General features: G+C 40.1%; 1 protein-coding gene across 12 annotated transcripts in view; it reads right to left on the bottom strand.

Annotated features, from left to right (window-relative positions):
• Nucleotides 1–273: 273 nt before the first annotated feature.
• foxp2 (forkhead box P2) overlaps nucleotides 274–14,941 on the bottom strand; it is a 95,388-nt gene continuing 80,720 nt past the window's right edge. For 9 of the 12 annotated variants that reach the window (XM_047162406.2, XM_047162407.2, XM_047162412.2 and 6 more), the window contains 10 exons: nucleotides 13,806–13,889; nucleotides 10,580–10,790; nucleotides 9,875–9,951; nucleotides 9,649–9,750; nucleotides 7,317–7,438; nucleotides 6,960–7,029; nucleotides 6,120–6,334; nucleotides 5,824–5,919; nucleotides 4,040–4,096; nucleotides 274–1,175 (listed from right to left, as the gene is read on the bottom strand). In XM_047162406.2, coding sequence (XP_047018362.1) covers nucleotides 1,031–1,175; nucleotides 4,040–4,096; nucleotides 5,824–5,919; nucleotides 6,120–6,334; nucleotides 6,960–7,029; nucleotides 7,317–7,438; nucleotides 9,649–9,750; nucleotides 9,875–9,951; nucleotides 10,580–10,790; nucleotides 13,806–13,889 — 1,179 coding nt within the window. In that variant the 3' untranslated portion in view covers nucleotides 274–1,030. The remainder of the gene's footprint in view (nucleotides 1,176–4,039; nucleotides 4,097–5,823; nucleotides 5,920–6,119; nucleotides 6,335–6,959; nucleotides 7,030–7,316; nucleotides 7,439–9,648; nucleotides 9,751–9,874; nucleotides 9,952–10,579; nucleotides 10,791–13,805; nucleotides 13,890–14,941) is intronic. The other 3 variants (XM_047162411.2, XM_047162414.2, XM_047162415.2) reach the window with 3 other exon arrangements.

Raw genomic sequence — 14,941 nt, 5'->3', positions numbered from 1 at the left:
TGTCTTCTGTCAAATCTTTGTACAGGGCTAAATAATGCAATCCCAGAGGTTTTTCGAAGGTAGTCAACAGAACTTAAAAACAAAACAAAAACAAAAAGCTTCTCTTTGTACTAGTTAAAGTCACAGAAGGATGACCCAAGAGTCTGGTGGCTTCTGTCTAAGCTATTGGCCATTGATAGTGTTGGCTTTGGTTTCTAGCTGTTGCCTGTGACTCTTTGCAGGTAGACAAAGCTTTAGAACAAGGAGGTAAAGAGACTAGAGAACTAGAGAAGATAATATGCAGAAATGCACATTTTTTTCCTCAGCATGATGCTTACACAAACATTTACATTTCAACTCAGTTATCACATTTCACTTTTCAGCACAAACAGAGATAGAGAGACACTGGAGACTTTTTTGGACAGCTGCAACAGTCTTGATACCGCAGGTCTGTTATTGGTGTGACTTTAAAAATGGCATTTACAGTCGGTGGTGTTGTAAACATAATGGAAAATAAGCTTTGTAAAAGGAAAAAAAAGAGAAAAGAAATACTGTTGTTTAAAGCGTTTAGCAACATACAGGCAGTGACACTAATTTCTGGTACTACTCCTGTGCAAATAATAACATAGCAACAACTTGAATTGAACCAGCAATTGTATCTAACATCAGAGACTACTGTGGGTCGGATATTCACAAATTTCAACTTTTTGGCAGTATATGTGGCCATCGACGTTTCTACAGAAAAGACTCAAGTTTTTTTTTTTTCCATTTTGTTTTTGTCCATGAGTCTGCTGTGCATGGTATGAAGTGGCCAAGCAATCTGAATGAAATCTTGTCCTATTTTCATTATCATTTAAAAGGCAGACATCTGATGCCTGTTCTTATGCGGTCCTCAAAGGGCTGTGAGTGTTTCTTTGGGACAGTCTCCTGGACGCTTTCTTAATAAATATTCCTCGCTTCTGTCCGCTGCCTTTCTGTGGTTGTGGAGTGGTTAGACGTGCTGGCTGCTCACGGTGGGCGGAGTCCCAGCAAACGAGGGTGGAGAGAATCTTCACTCCAAGTCCTCTGATAGGTTTCCCTCCTCGAGCTCTCGTTCCTCATCCAGCTCTGGACTGTGATCGGCTGTCGTCACCAGTGACATTGGACAGTCATCATCGTCCATGTTGAGTGGCTCTTCCTTCACGTGAACTGGAGGCCTGAAAAAAGTGACAAACAATAAGCATTTAATGTCCCGAGTTATACCACAGAAATCCCAGTTCTGACTGTTCAGAAGGATGATTCATTTCAGCTCTGACAGTAGTGCAGGCCACAAAGCTAATTACAGGTTTATATTAATGCAGTGTAATATGTTCTAAATGGCTATCCTTTCTATAAGACTTGTAAGGCAGATGCTTCACATTAACAGATTAAGAAAATGTGTCATCACACTGTGACGTTTTCTTTGAGGAAATATTTATTTTGCATTTTTGGAAGGAGGCTCCAGTGTAAGAGCTCTTCTTTTTAACAGTCACAGGTTAAGCTGTAACTTTCCGACGTGGGAAAGTCTTCAGGACAGAGGGATTCATGGTTTCTCGGTAACAAGACAACCTGCGTTTTCATCTTATTAACTTAAAGAGAGAGAAAAAGAGAGGGTGATGAAGGAACGACTATTGGTAGCTATAAACAAATGAAAAGTATGACGTGTCATTCTTTAATGAATAAAAACCGCTGGCAAGTTGCTGTGACAGAACACTTGGTGACATGGTGAAATGGTGTAGTGAGCCTAAAGAAGTACGTGAACGAGAAATCTCTTCCTAACACACTTGCAGACACGCTCCAAAACTGATTGCAAATTCTTCACACCTTAAGGAAATTTCCAGACCAGGTATGTTCCCTCCAAATATTTGGTATAAATGTAAATAGCAACGGTCATAAAATATGAAGAGCGAAGTGTTTGATACTTCAAGTTTACTGATGGTACCTGGCTGGAAAAAAAAAAGAGAAGCAGCAACCCCATTATAAATAATGGAGAATTTCTCATCCCCTCAGCCCCTGGAGCAAAGGGGGAGTGAAGCTTTTTTATCTTGTTAATAGAAAGCGCAGGCCTTCGTTAATATGCAGAGTCTGCAGTGGCACTTCTTGAGAGGAGAGAGAACCTGCAGCTAGGCTCTTCCATTAATCAACTCCAGTCCGTCAGTTCGCTCGGACACTATGATCCATGTTTTTAACTCCAAATGGATGAATATCTTTACTGACTGTCAATAATTGGTGTGGGGAGGGGAAAAAAACTCACAGTGATGCTGCTAGCAAGCACCTTCTTCCCCCTGCAGAACAGTGGAGAGGAGAGGGTGGAAGTGGGGCTACTAACAAGAATAATAACGCTGTCACACATAAACAAGGCTTAACATGATCCAGGGCCCTTGGCAGGGAAAGGGGTTTGTGCTACCATGATAAATCTGACAAAACCTAATTATTTCTGACACGTTGGATGCATCGGGAAATCCCACCAGACTATAAGAAAGAGAGAGAGAGAGAGAGAGAGAGAGAGAGAGAGAGAGAGAGAGAGAGAGAGAGAGAGAGAGAGAGAGCAAAAGAAGGGAAACCTTATCAACTAGCCTCTGTATTAGAACATGTCTGGCAGACATCTCTTGGGCAGCACTCATCAATGACTGGGGGAACTTTGAATTTGAAAAGAATTTTAAAAGGTACAGATTGCTTTAATATTCACAGCAAAATAAATTAATATTCAGAGGATGGTTACTTTTATAGGAGAGATGTTGTCTGCTGAAACCAGTGGGTTAGAGAGGGAACTAGTTTAAAACCTGCTCTACTGAAGGACCCACTAGTTACTCAACTCATTTATATCAACTGAATATAATATATATATATATATATATATATATATATATATATATATATATATATATATATATATATATAATGTAGTAAAAATTCAGCAACATTTTGGACATTTAGGACAGAAGAAAAGTGATTCTGAGGCTGTAGGAGGTAAAACATCCATCAATGCAAAGAGATCATCATATGCCCACTGAACAGATATGATTTTACACACTGTACAGGACCCTTTTCACTGATATGGTAGTGTGTGTCTGGTGCTGGTCTGAACATAACAGGACATTCACTTTAATGTCACTGCTAGGTTAAGTACAGGTCCCATCATGGCTGCTTATTATATTAAATAATGAAGTGGATTACTCAGTGCCAAACAAGGATACCACTTCCTTCCGTGTCTTACATTACGCGGCATCTCATTTTTATAGTGCATTTGTGGCCCATTTCTAATTACACCTATGACTATTTCTACCCGCACAGCAACATGTGTGCTGTTAGCGTGTCTGTAAACACGCATAATAGCGATATAATGTGGAATGGGGCCATAAAAACTCCCATTGACCTGGACCTCAGCTCTTCGCTTGGCTCTTTAAAGCCACCGAGCTCACATTTATCATGCCATAACAAACACGGCTGCAGATATGGGCCTAAAGATATTACCTGGAGACAAATGATCCCCAGCCAGGCCAGCTCTGCACTGGCCATTAAGCCCGACACAGGCCTTTAGCCTGCATGTGAAGAAGCATGGCTTACAGCTTTCATTTGCATTTATTAGAAATCAGCAGCACACTTGTGTTCTTGGAGGAGGGAAGAAAACGATTAGTCCCTTCTCCACTGTATTAAGACATCAGGACGAGTCATTTAGTGGTTAATGAGAGGCTCGCATTAGCAAGCCATGAGCTGGCACCAGATTCTGCCTGTATGTGTCTGTTTGTTTATCAGGACATGACTTCTACCTCTGGGTTTCTTACATTTAAAAAAATGCCCAGATTTCTTTGATGTAATGGATTTAAATGAGATAACATACTGTTGAAAACACTTGTCAAATTTGAAATGGACCTCTTTCCATTTATTTATTCTTCATTTTTACTCACTCCCTCTTAAGCACATTTTAAGACAATACACATTCACATTACACACCTGATGTAACATGGTCAGTGTGTTTGTAACTTTATTCTCTGGGGAAAGGCTTCTCCATTATTAAATACATCCAAAAAAAGCCACTTACAAAACACAATTCTTCCATTTTGTAGTGGCCATGTAAAGGAGATACAGCATCTGCCACCTTTAATGTCCAGACCAGAGAGGGAGAAAGAGAGAGGGAGAGAGAGAGGAGAGAGAAACAGACTCAACTGTCCATTATTAAAGATTAAATAACCTGAGGGACTGAATATACTGGGATTCTGTCTGGCTTTCAGATTTGCCCCACATAATGCTCCTGCCCAAGCTCTTAACCTAACACACACACACACACACACACATATATATATATATATATATATAAGCCCCAATCAGATACATTTGAAAGAAAAAAAGCATCTGAAATACTGAGCAGTTTGCTAATACACTAATAGATTAGTAACTGTGTAATGGCTTAGTAACATTAACATGCCTGTGCTGGAATCCTGCATTACACTGATGAGGAAAGGAGACAGTGGAACAAACAGACAGATATCCTGTATCTGGATGGCTGAGTGTGTTTGCATCTGTATTATATATAAATATATATATATGTGTGTGTGTGTGTATGTATGTATGTATGTGTGTGTGCATGCGTATATGTGACACTGCTAAGTGTTGTATCTTTGGCTCGGTAAACATGTGACATGCATGACATCACTGATTAGTGGGGAGCACATTCTCTACATCCACATTCCTCAAACTCACACCACATGAATGTTTAATCAGCCCGCTCTCTCTCTCTTTCTCTCTGCACCATTAAAAAAGATGGAAAGGCAAAGATTTTAAAGTAATTAATGATACAGTTAGCTGCTAAATATTAATAGGAACAGTCGTGCATAAAATATAACATCTAAACCTCTACGATGCAGACTTTCGAGTAATTAAAACTGAATCTGTAATAAGGATGGTCCCTATTTATAGGTGTGGGGTGAAATTGGAGAATTTAATGTAAACTTAACTTGGGGTATTATATCGACAAAACACCAAATTATATATCCACGTATGCATTTCACAGGGCCAGATTTTAATTCTCAGCACTGTCTAATGTACTCACGGCAGAGGGAACACTAGTTTTAACACGAATAGGCTTGACCCATGAGAATTTACAGTAGTAAACGCTATATTTAAGCAGGGAATGTTTAAAGAACATGTGAATTATGTGAATTTCATGTGTGGCTGTGTGATCGGTGTTGTGGCCTATCAAAAATTGTTTATGTAGCAAAGAATCAGAAATCCATAGTGAATTTTGAATACTAGTACAAATATCATATGTATTGAAATTTTCACGTTAATTTTATACTTTATTTTAAGTGTCAAGATTCTTCTCTGTACTAACTGTAATTACTGGTATCAATCAATCAACAATCTTTAGTGTTTCCAAACGCAGACTAAAAGAGCTACCAAAGATATTTGCATTAATTATTTATTACTTATAGTTAAGTTTGAGATATGCAGGATGTATTTACTTAAAGTGCGTAAATGTGTTAACTCCTTTTTATGATTATTAATATCTTTTAGTTATACAGGGTGTCCCATAAGTCTCCATTTATATGTGAAATTATTAAATATTATTAAAATATTTAGCAAAATGTCTTCTAAATTTTTATTTTTTTTATATATATATATTTATTTATTTATTTATTTTTTCAGATATCCTTTAAGAAAGCCTTTGACAAAAGAAGAATGTATTGAAATCATTCTCATGGCTGGATCAGGAAGCTGTCACAAGGTTGCAATGGACTTTAACAAGAAACATGCCAATCATATCACATGACACTGTTGCCAAACTTATTAACAAATTCAAAAAGACTGGAAGTGTTGCGAACCAACCGAGAAGTGGACGTCCACGAACATCCACTGACGAAGGCACAACCGACTTGCTGCTGGCATACATAGTCCCCTATGTATGGAGACTTTTGGGACACCCTGTAGAATAAAACAGCAGCAACAGTTGATTTAGCTAACCCTAGATTAACTGTGCCAATGTGAAAATAAGTGCTACTGGAAGCAAATTGCTTTTTTTCCATTTTTTTTTTTTTTTTCTCATGTTCAGCCTGTCCACTGCTGTAAGGCACTTTTGACAGGAGCGTCTGCAAAACGCAATACATGTAAATGTAGTAACTCACATGTGGGCATGTGGGGAGTAGGCGGGGCTGCTGTGACCGTTGGTGTCGAGGTGCTCGAGGGAGCCGTTGAGCTCGTCATGGGTGCTGCTCTGTAAAAGGGTAGGTGGGCTTCCACTCAGCAAACCTGGAGGACTGGCACCCATCAGACCTGACGCGCTGCTGTTCATCAAACCTGTGTTACCCAGCAAGGGCAAAGAGGTCTCTGCCAGAGCCGCCTGACAGAACAGAACATTCAAATGAGTTAGACATCACTTGTGCAGTTTATTGTTCCAGATTAAATTTTTTAGCATCATATAAATGCAGAAAAACTCTGCCAAAAAGATTCTTTTAGGGTGTGCTTGAGTTTCATAAACAACTTCTTTAACAAGGCAGACATGCCTCAAACATGCAGCGAGGGAGAAAAACCATCAAGCATCCACATTACTATTCAACTGCCCGAAACTTTACCTGAAACTAAAAAAAAAAAAAAAAACCTCCTGACATTTTTGCCTCCTGCACATTAAAGTTATATATAGTAATTAAAATTTAAATCTTTTGCCATGAGCGCCTCACTGCGCCAACATTACGAAGCCAAATCATTTATGACAGCTGGGATAAATATTAATGCTTATGCCCTTGCATTTGCACAGGCTGCTATCAATCTGAAGCAAAGGTGCAGAAAACCAGACTGGCAGAGAAGCTACCTGCCTTTGCCACATGGTGTCCTTCTAGACTCCATGCTCTAGACACTCACTGCTTTCCTTATGCCAGCCTGGCTCTCACACTCACTCACACACACACTTCATGCTCTGAGTGTGTGAGTGTGGAACACTGCTTAGAGCTGCTGAACTGGCTGCTCACCTGCAGGCTTGCGTTAAGCGCTGCTCCATAACCCAGACTGGGTGGCAGGTTCTTCACCAGTGTCGGGCTCCTGACCGAGACAAAACACACATTCGATTAAAATTGTTGCTTCGACAACAAACACCATGCGGTCTTCCTAAGTTGTATTACAAATGCCAGAAACGATTTCCAATCGTTTTTAAATGCAGAAAAAAATCAAGACCATGATAAAAGATGCACAAGGAAAAGCTTCAGTGTGTATTAGAGTTTTAATTACCACTACAGTACAGAGTCCAGATAGACTGTAAGTGTTCATTCAACACAAGGGATTTCAATTTGTAGCTAAGGAAAAAAAAAGAGCTAGAGATAGGGCTATACCCTGTTATCTTCTGAGACCTGCGTTTCTGGTACTCCATCTCGTCCACTGTCCACACTGCTCCCTTCACATTCTCCACCCGCACAAAACACTTATGCAGACTGAGGTTGTGGCGCACCGCATTCTACAACACACATAAAGAAATATAAAAAAATGCCTGAATGTGCAAATAAATAAATAAATACTGTGAAATATTTTTACATTAATTAAATCAATTTGGAATATTTAAAATCTATTTCAATTTCAATATTTACTTCAAATATCTATCATTAAGCCAGCCTTTAATTATCAGTGTATATATATCATATTGACTAAGGCGTCAGTATGTGTATATGCTGTGATGGTCACTATTAATATCCAGAAGGTCTTTGAATTAGCCATGAACCTCACATGGCACTTCTGACATCTATTTGTGAGAACATACCTATATTTAAATAACCAGGATTATGAAAATGACCCCAAAACACATCTAAATGCATAATTAAGATGGGTGTTTGAAAAGAGGGGTCTTCTATATCATAAAAGAATCATATCTAATTAAAACATGCGGCAATGACGGCCAAATAATAACCTTGCTTTAATATTACAGGGTTTTTTTGTCATGTTTTATTTCAGGGATGGGTTATAGTGATTTTGCTCTAAGAAAGGGATTCTATAAGACAGGAGAGAGGGGAAAAAAAAAAAAACTCATAAGCAGATCTTGCATCTGACCTGAAAATCCCAGGATTTGATTGATCTTAATGCCCATGGCTCTGAATATGATAATTTTAATATTAATGAGCAAATGAGCAGTTTTATTATGCATGCTATATAGTTATAACTAATAAGCTGCCGGGCTGAGAGCTGGATCCCCAAGCTGAGCTGATGAGACCAAGCGGAGATATTAAATCACCTTTCATTCCTTTTAAAAAATTCTCTCAGTTAATCAAATGACAAGCCCATCACAGCCTAGCCTTGTAGAGGCAGCACAAAGGAACAGCCAGGCTCAAAATGTAAATATCTCAGCGCAGCTATTGTAAAAGGAGGGGCCCAAATACTCCTAATGCCAATCCATGGCTTTTTTGTTCCACCCATGGCAAGATTTAAATATTTTGTGATAAGGAGGGAGAATCTGTGAGCCTGTTTATCGGTATGAGTAAAGGATATGTGCGCAGGGAGACACTATGCTTTATGTTATCTTTAGCAGCTTGTAACTAGTAGCTTGTGTTTAGGATCAGAGAGTCAAGCAGTAAAGCAGCTGTCTTTGATCGTTTCTGTGCAAGACCACATACAGTAAAGGAGTTGCGGCACTGTGTGCTGATGTACAGGGAGCTATTGCACACCCTTGTGGAGCTGTAATCATATGCCAGCATCATTAGCAACCCAAATCCAAATTAATTCACTTTGCTAAATCTAGAGCTGGGAGATGCTTAGCATGCTGATGAGAGAGCTCGCAGACTTGCTCTGAGAAAGGGCTTTTTTAACTCAGCCAGGCAAATTCTATCAAATAAAATAAACGAGCACACTGCCAGCTATCTTATCGTCACAAACACCAACCCTGCCCCCCCCCCCCCCCCCACATAAAAAAAAAAAACAGCAAGCCCAAAAAGATTTTTAAACCTCTTGTCTCCTTTTCCTGTCTTCCCTGAGACAGAAAAGGCAGACATTGTAGTCGTTGGGAAAGGGATACAAATGAGAGCCTTTGTCCTGGTAAATAAAGAATGCTCCCATAGTGACAGCAGCATTTACTTAGTGTCGGACAGGCCCTAACCTCTCTTTCTCGCTGTATATACATGAGATATGGTGTGTACAAAGAACCACCCAACAACGGTGTAAAAAGAAAAAAAAAAAACCCAGACTGCATCTGAAAGGCAAACAGCCATCTTTCAAACTAATTAACCAATAATATGCCAGGGAGGAAGGGGGGGAGTGGTGGGGGGTGAGAAGGAGCGTGCAAGAGAGAGAAAGAGGAAGAAAGAGAGGAAGGAGTAATACACTGCATCTAACAAAAGGTGCTGATGATTGAGTGTCTGGGTAGTAATTAGCGTGTCAGAATGCACACCTCCCCGCCAAGTCTCAGCTATTAATTGCACCAAATTAGAAAACGATATCAGAGGCCGAATTATTCTTTCACTTGTCATTTTTCTAGAGCAAAGAGAAAGAGAGAGAGGAAATTTGCTATTTTCAATAGCCAGGTTAAAAAGAAGGGAGGGTGATACTAATGTATCCATGTCAAGTAAATAAATGCCCGTTCTGGACCGCTGTCTCTATCCTGTGGACAGACTAAGGAGGGGTAAAAGGAAAAAAAGGGAGGAAAAAAGAAAAGAAAAGAAAAGAAAAGGAGTAAAACGTTACCTTCCAAGTAGCTGCGTTGCGTCTAAAGTAGGCAAAGGTGCGCGTGAACCAGCTGTAGATTTCATTAAGTGTTAACTGCATGTCTTTTGAATCCATTATAGCCTGCAACAAGATGCCATCAAGGAGCGTTAGCTCGTTTAGCCACTCTCACCCTGGACTAGTGTTAATTCAGGCAGCAATTAATTCTAATCTAATCAGGCAAAAGCTAATTTATTTCTCCACTCACCTGCCTGATGAGCGTTGCATACGTGAACGGTGGTCTGACATCAGCATTCTTATAAAACTCATAGTTTGGGGCTATTTCTGCAATAAAAATTAATAAATAAAATTCAAGGATAAATAAATATACTATCAACATTAACAAAAATTGCTAAGCTGACTCCTCAAGGGAGCAAATTCACCTAGGATACATTTAAATTAAAAAGTGAGGAAGAGAAGGGGGAGGGGGTGCACATCAAATCATCATTTTACATGTCCAGCAAAATGCATTTTTAATTAATCCCTCTCAAGAGAAATCATAAACATTAACACACGTGTGAAATTAGAGCTCGTGTAGATATTTTGTATGTATCTGAATATTTCATGCTTGCTCCATGCGAGGCCAGTAACTATAAACATCAAAAATAGGGGATTTTTTGGCACACACACACACACACACACAAACGCACACACATGCACAGCTCATCTAAAATGTGATGAATTTTGTATCATTTCTCTATTTGACTGTAATTAACATTCATAAAATATTGAGGAACTGTACAGCATGATATTTGTCTCATTTTCACAGAGGGAAGGAATGAAATAAAGAGCTTCGCCAGGATGCGGGCTCTTATTGGAGCAAACAGCACACCAGGAGGAATGAGTGTGTATCCAAACAGAAGATGAACGTACAGTAACGCTGCAGATGCTTATTGCCTTATTGCTTATTTACCTGAGGATAGTGGCATGGAGTACTTGTCAGAGTGGCGTCTACGCATGGCGCCCATGCTCGGCACGCTGGCGGGGCTCAGGACCGAGGGCACCTGGGGCATCTGGCTCAGTGGTGTGATAGGGGTGGTGGGGGTGGTGGGAGTCTGGGGCAGGTTTGGGGGTGACACCGATGGCAGGTTCTTTGACATGGTCATGCTTGACACTAGATTCAACTGATGAGGAGAAAAAGAGATGGGGGGGATGACGAAAGAGAGAGAGAGGATGAGAGCTGTTCAGTTTTGAAGGACTCAGACAAATAAGAGCAGATTCCGCTGTACAGCTGTGTTCACACTAATAAGCTGCAGAGAAAACAGCCAATCTCCACTAATTACAGGATGAAACGCTATCATAAGAATTCTAATTAGAGCATGCTGTTAAAGATTATCTAATGATGATCCTTTGTGTTATCTCAACCCATCTCTATCCCATAAGAGCTTCCTGCCTGTGTGTGAGAGTGAATGTTTTCTGATAGTGAGATTCCACCTGTTATTTTGGGATAACCTAGCTCCTTTGAAAGCATCTTACAAACCCACATTGAAAACCATTCCACTTTTTTCAGGCTCCAACTGTTTCAATAAATTCACCCTGACCATAACATCTTTGTTTCATTTGTCCGAATGACGCCGTCACCCGTGCAAAAGCGTGAATTCGTGAGTGAATACCGGACTGGCTTTGATGGAGAGAAACTGGAAATGACAGTGGGAGAATGAGTCGGGCATCAACAATCATTTATAGCAGGTGTTGAGAAATAGTAGGAAACGTCGAGTTGCCTGTTTCCTTTACGGCTAGGTGCTTACATAGTTGATCATTACGACGCCACTTAATGCTAATGAGATGATGACAGAAAGAGCACTATACAGTCATAGAGCAGAAATCAATTACTCCACTAGAGAAACATTGCACCTCGGCAAAGTGGCTGCATCTACAACATCAATAAACATGCATTATTGCTGACAGATGGATTTTTTTTTTCTCCAAGATATGGCAAGCCTCTGTGTATTATATAGTAATTCTGCTGTGACTCATCCTAGATGCTTTCCATAGCATCCCACTGCTCATGGAAAAATTTTTTGTCTTACTGTAACTAGCGTGACACTCTGATAGTTTACTCTACTGGCATCATTTTCTCACTAGAACACTCCTCTGTGAATAATGCAGGAATCTCCATATAATTCAGCCGAGGTCAGGTCACGGCAATGGGCTGGCGCTCTAAAGCGCCTCCCTCTTAATCCCCCCATTCGCTGCTGTACGCTGCATGCCGCAAAACCCACAATATCAACCGGTAATTATGCGCTACTTGTTCTACACCAGGACCAACAAAGGCGTCTGATACACCATCAAACTGAGCAAAAAAAAGAGCACTTCATAATAAATCCTATTAAGAGTGAGTGTGTGCGGGGCATGTATATTTATAGTGTTAAGACAAGATTTTTCTTCCCCTCTCTCTTCACCTGGTTACAGCAACAAGCGTAACATGTTTGCAGGCACACAATCCCGTATTTGCCAAATGGAATTTATTAAAGCCTAACTGAGCAGGAGTGAATAAGAGGCAGGGATGAGCACTTCACCACCTCCACTCATCTGAATATATATTCAAGGTTGGTTGAGAAGGAGGTGGGGGGGGGGGGGGGGGTAGACCCCTCATTATTCAGGACTTGCAACCTTGGTAACTTTGATTTTCAGCCATCCATGGCATGGCCAAAAGGTAACATTTAATGAAGTGCCATTCAGGGCATAAATGGGGTCATATAATAGACAGCATGCCTGCACCTTTTGTTGGGCTACTGATAGCTGTTAAGGGTACAGTGATGAACCAACAGGGCTCATTTTGCCCTTCTAAAAAAAACCCATGCTATTAATATTTATCAAACATGTGGGCTGCCTCTTTCTCAGTCCTATGTATGCGAGGGCCGAAATCTGTGCCATATCATCTATTACTGTACTTTTTATACTTTGCATACATTTTTAAATATTGGATAAACATGTTCGCTTTACATCAGTAAAACTAGAAATATCCGGTTTACAACTGGATACGCAGATACAAGTACAGCGCATACATATAAGTACAAATGCATACACAGATGCACGGAAATAAATACACAGAAACATACAGACAAACAACAACACACACACACACAGACACAGAAACACACACAAAGAAAAAACTGGGAAAAACTGAGACTGCTCGTTTAGAAATCAGCCATTAATTGCTCACCATCAAATGCAATTAGCAGCCTTTTCATGTGTGGTTTATGTAATGTAATACTTCATTAATAGCATTCATTCATATGCAGTCTTGGATTACAGGCTGAAATTCTTTATTAGTGTAGATGTAACCAAGCTGCTGGAATTCTGAAGATTAAAAAAGGGAGAGTGAATAATAAATTGGCAGAGGGGAGCAGACGATTCCTGGCGGATCTACAGGATAATTATTCTATCTTGTGATTATCTATTTTATATGGTGGGAGGTGATGAGGAAAATTATGCCATTCAAATTAGGCACGTACTAAACGGTAGAAACACACTATGTATTCCTGTACAAAACATTGAGCACTGAATAAATAAGTTTGATAAAAATATTTATTTTTGCTCCGATGTCTATATGTAAATACTTTCTCTAAACAATGATTACACCTAAATTTGATGTTTTTGCTTGACATAGAACTAAAATAGCTTTTTCCACAATGGGAAAATTATATAGCCTATTTTTAAAAATCCATATTTTAGAGACAGCATTTAGCTTAAATTTTCAGACGTCCGTCAGATTGTTTACAGATTGATGGTTATTTCATTTCACGTCTTGTTCGCCATGTTCCAGCTTTCATTAGAGCTGTTTGTTTTCAAAATGAAACGTCTGCTCTGGCCTGTGGCTCCTTCGAGTGCTTCTCCAGTCACAGAGCTTAACAGCTTCTGCCGGCCAACAGGTTGTTCGCAGTATTAAAGCCATCAGGCCATAATGGCTGGGCCTTTTCGGCTCAGATTGGGGCTATGATTTAATGCACTCCCCGTTGTCACAGTCTTTCTCCCTGCTTGTGTCTGATGGGGAGCAGTGAAACCTGGCATTACAAATCCCATTCTCTCCTCATTCCTCTCCCTCTTTGTCTCAGTGCTGTTAAACGGCGGTGTTTAGAGAGCTCATCTCCTGGCCTGCCGCCCTGTTTACTGAATGTAGAGCAATATGCACTCACCGGTTTAGGAGATGGTTTGGGCTCTGAGGGCCGCATGTGCAAGTGGGCCATCATTGCCTGAAGACGCTCACGTTCCTTAGAAAGCTGTTAACAAAAATAGAGGGAGAGAGGAAAGGGGTAAAAAAAAAGAAAAAGAAAAAAGAAAACAGAGAGGTTTTGGAAATGAGTGATTTTCTTCAGACTACCATACCCATACATCTTGTTATTGAGCTTGTCCGAGTGTAATGAATCCTGCATATGCCCAGTTTGGATTTTTAAATCTCACAGTCACAAGCTTTAAACATACAGATAATTAAAATGAAAAAGGAGAATGGAAAGAGGAAAAACACACACACACACACACACACACACACACACACATATATATATAAATAAATATATATATATATATATATATATATATATATATATATATATATATATATATATATATATAAGAAGAGAAGAGAACCACTACTGGTGTCGGTGGTGGGAAGATGTGTGGTGCAGAGAGGTCGGACGAAAACAAATAGCACTTCATCTTTTTGTCAATAGCAGAATTTAGGTCAGCAATGGTCTGACAGTAACAAGCTACTTGGGCCATAAATTAGAGGGTCCTAAGCGTCTAGGCAAAGTCCTGTGGACTCAGTTAAGGCTGGACTGAAGCCAGCAGCTGCCAAGAGGTGAAGGGGTCCCACAAACAGAGTGCCAGGCGAACCCCGCCTCCTTGCGTAGCTGCTTTGGCCTACTCCCTCTGAGCTTCAGTTAATGCCCTGGCCATCCGCTATCATCAATCTAGCTCATGGCGAGTGACAGAGACCAGCCCGCGACCGTACACAGCATGCTGAACTCTGCCACGGAGCCTGTATCCTCACTCTGATCCGTGCCTCATTACCACTGACGGAGGGATGAAAAAAAGAGAAAAAAAGAAACAGGAAAAGGGGAGGACAAAAAAGCATGATGGAAAACAGCAACACTGCTGTAATTGGTCACAGTGTAAGCACGGGAGGTCGTGCCTCTTTGGTCTTGGGCTGCTTTCAGAGGGGAAAAATGAAGGTCCACTGCCGTACTTTTGTCATTTTAAATATAAACAAGAATTATTCATTGTTCCAGATTCTTATAAATAAGGAGGAATTCACATAGCATAAAAACCTTTA

Source organism: Ictalurus punctatus, chromosome 19 (assembly GCF_001660625.3).
Source record: "Ictalurus punctatus breed USDA103 chromosome 19, Coco_2.0, whole genome shotgun sequence".
Lineage (NCBI taxonomy): Eukaryota > Metazoa > Chordata > Actinopteri > Siluriformes > Ictaluridae > Ictalurus > Ictalurus punctatus.
The sequence above is the reverse complement of the archived record's forward strand: the minus strand, read 5'-3'. Positions and strand labels throughout refer to the sequence as shown.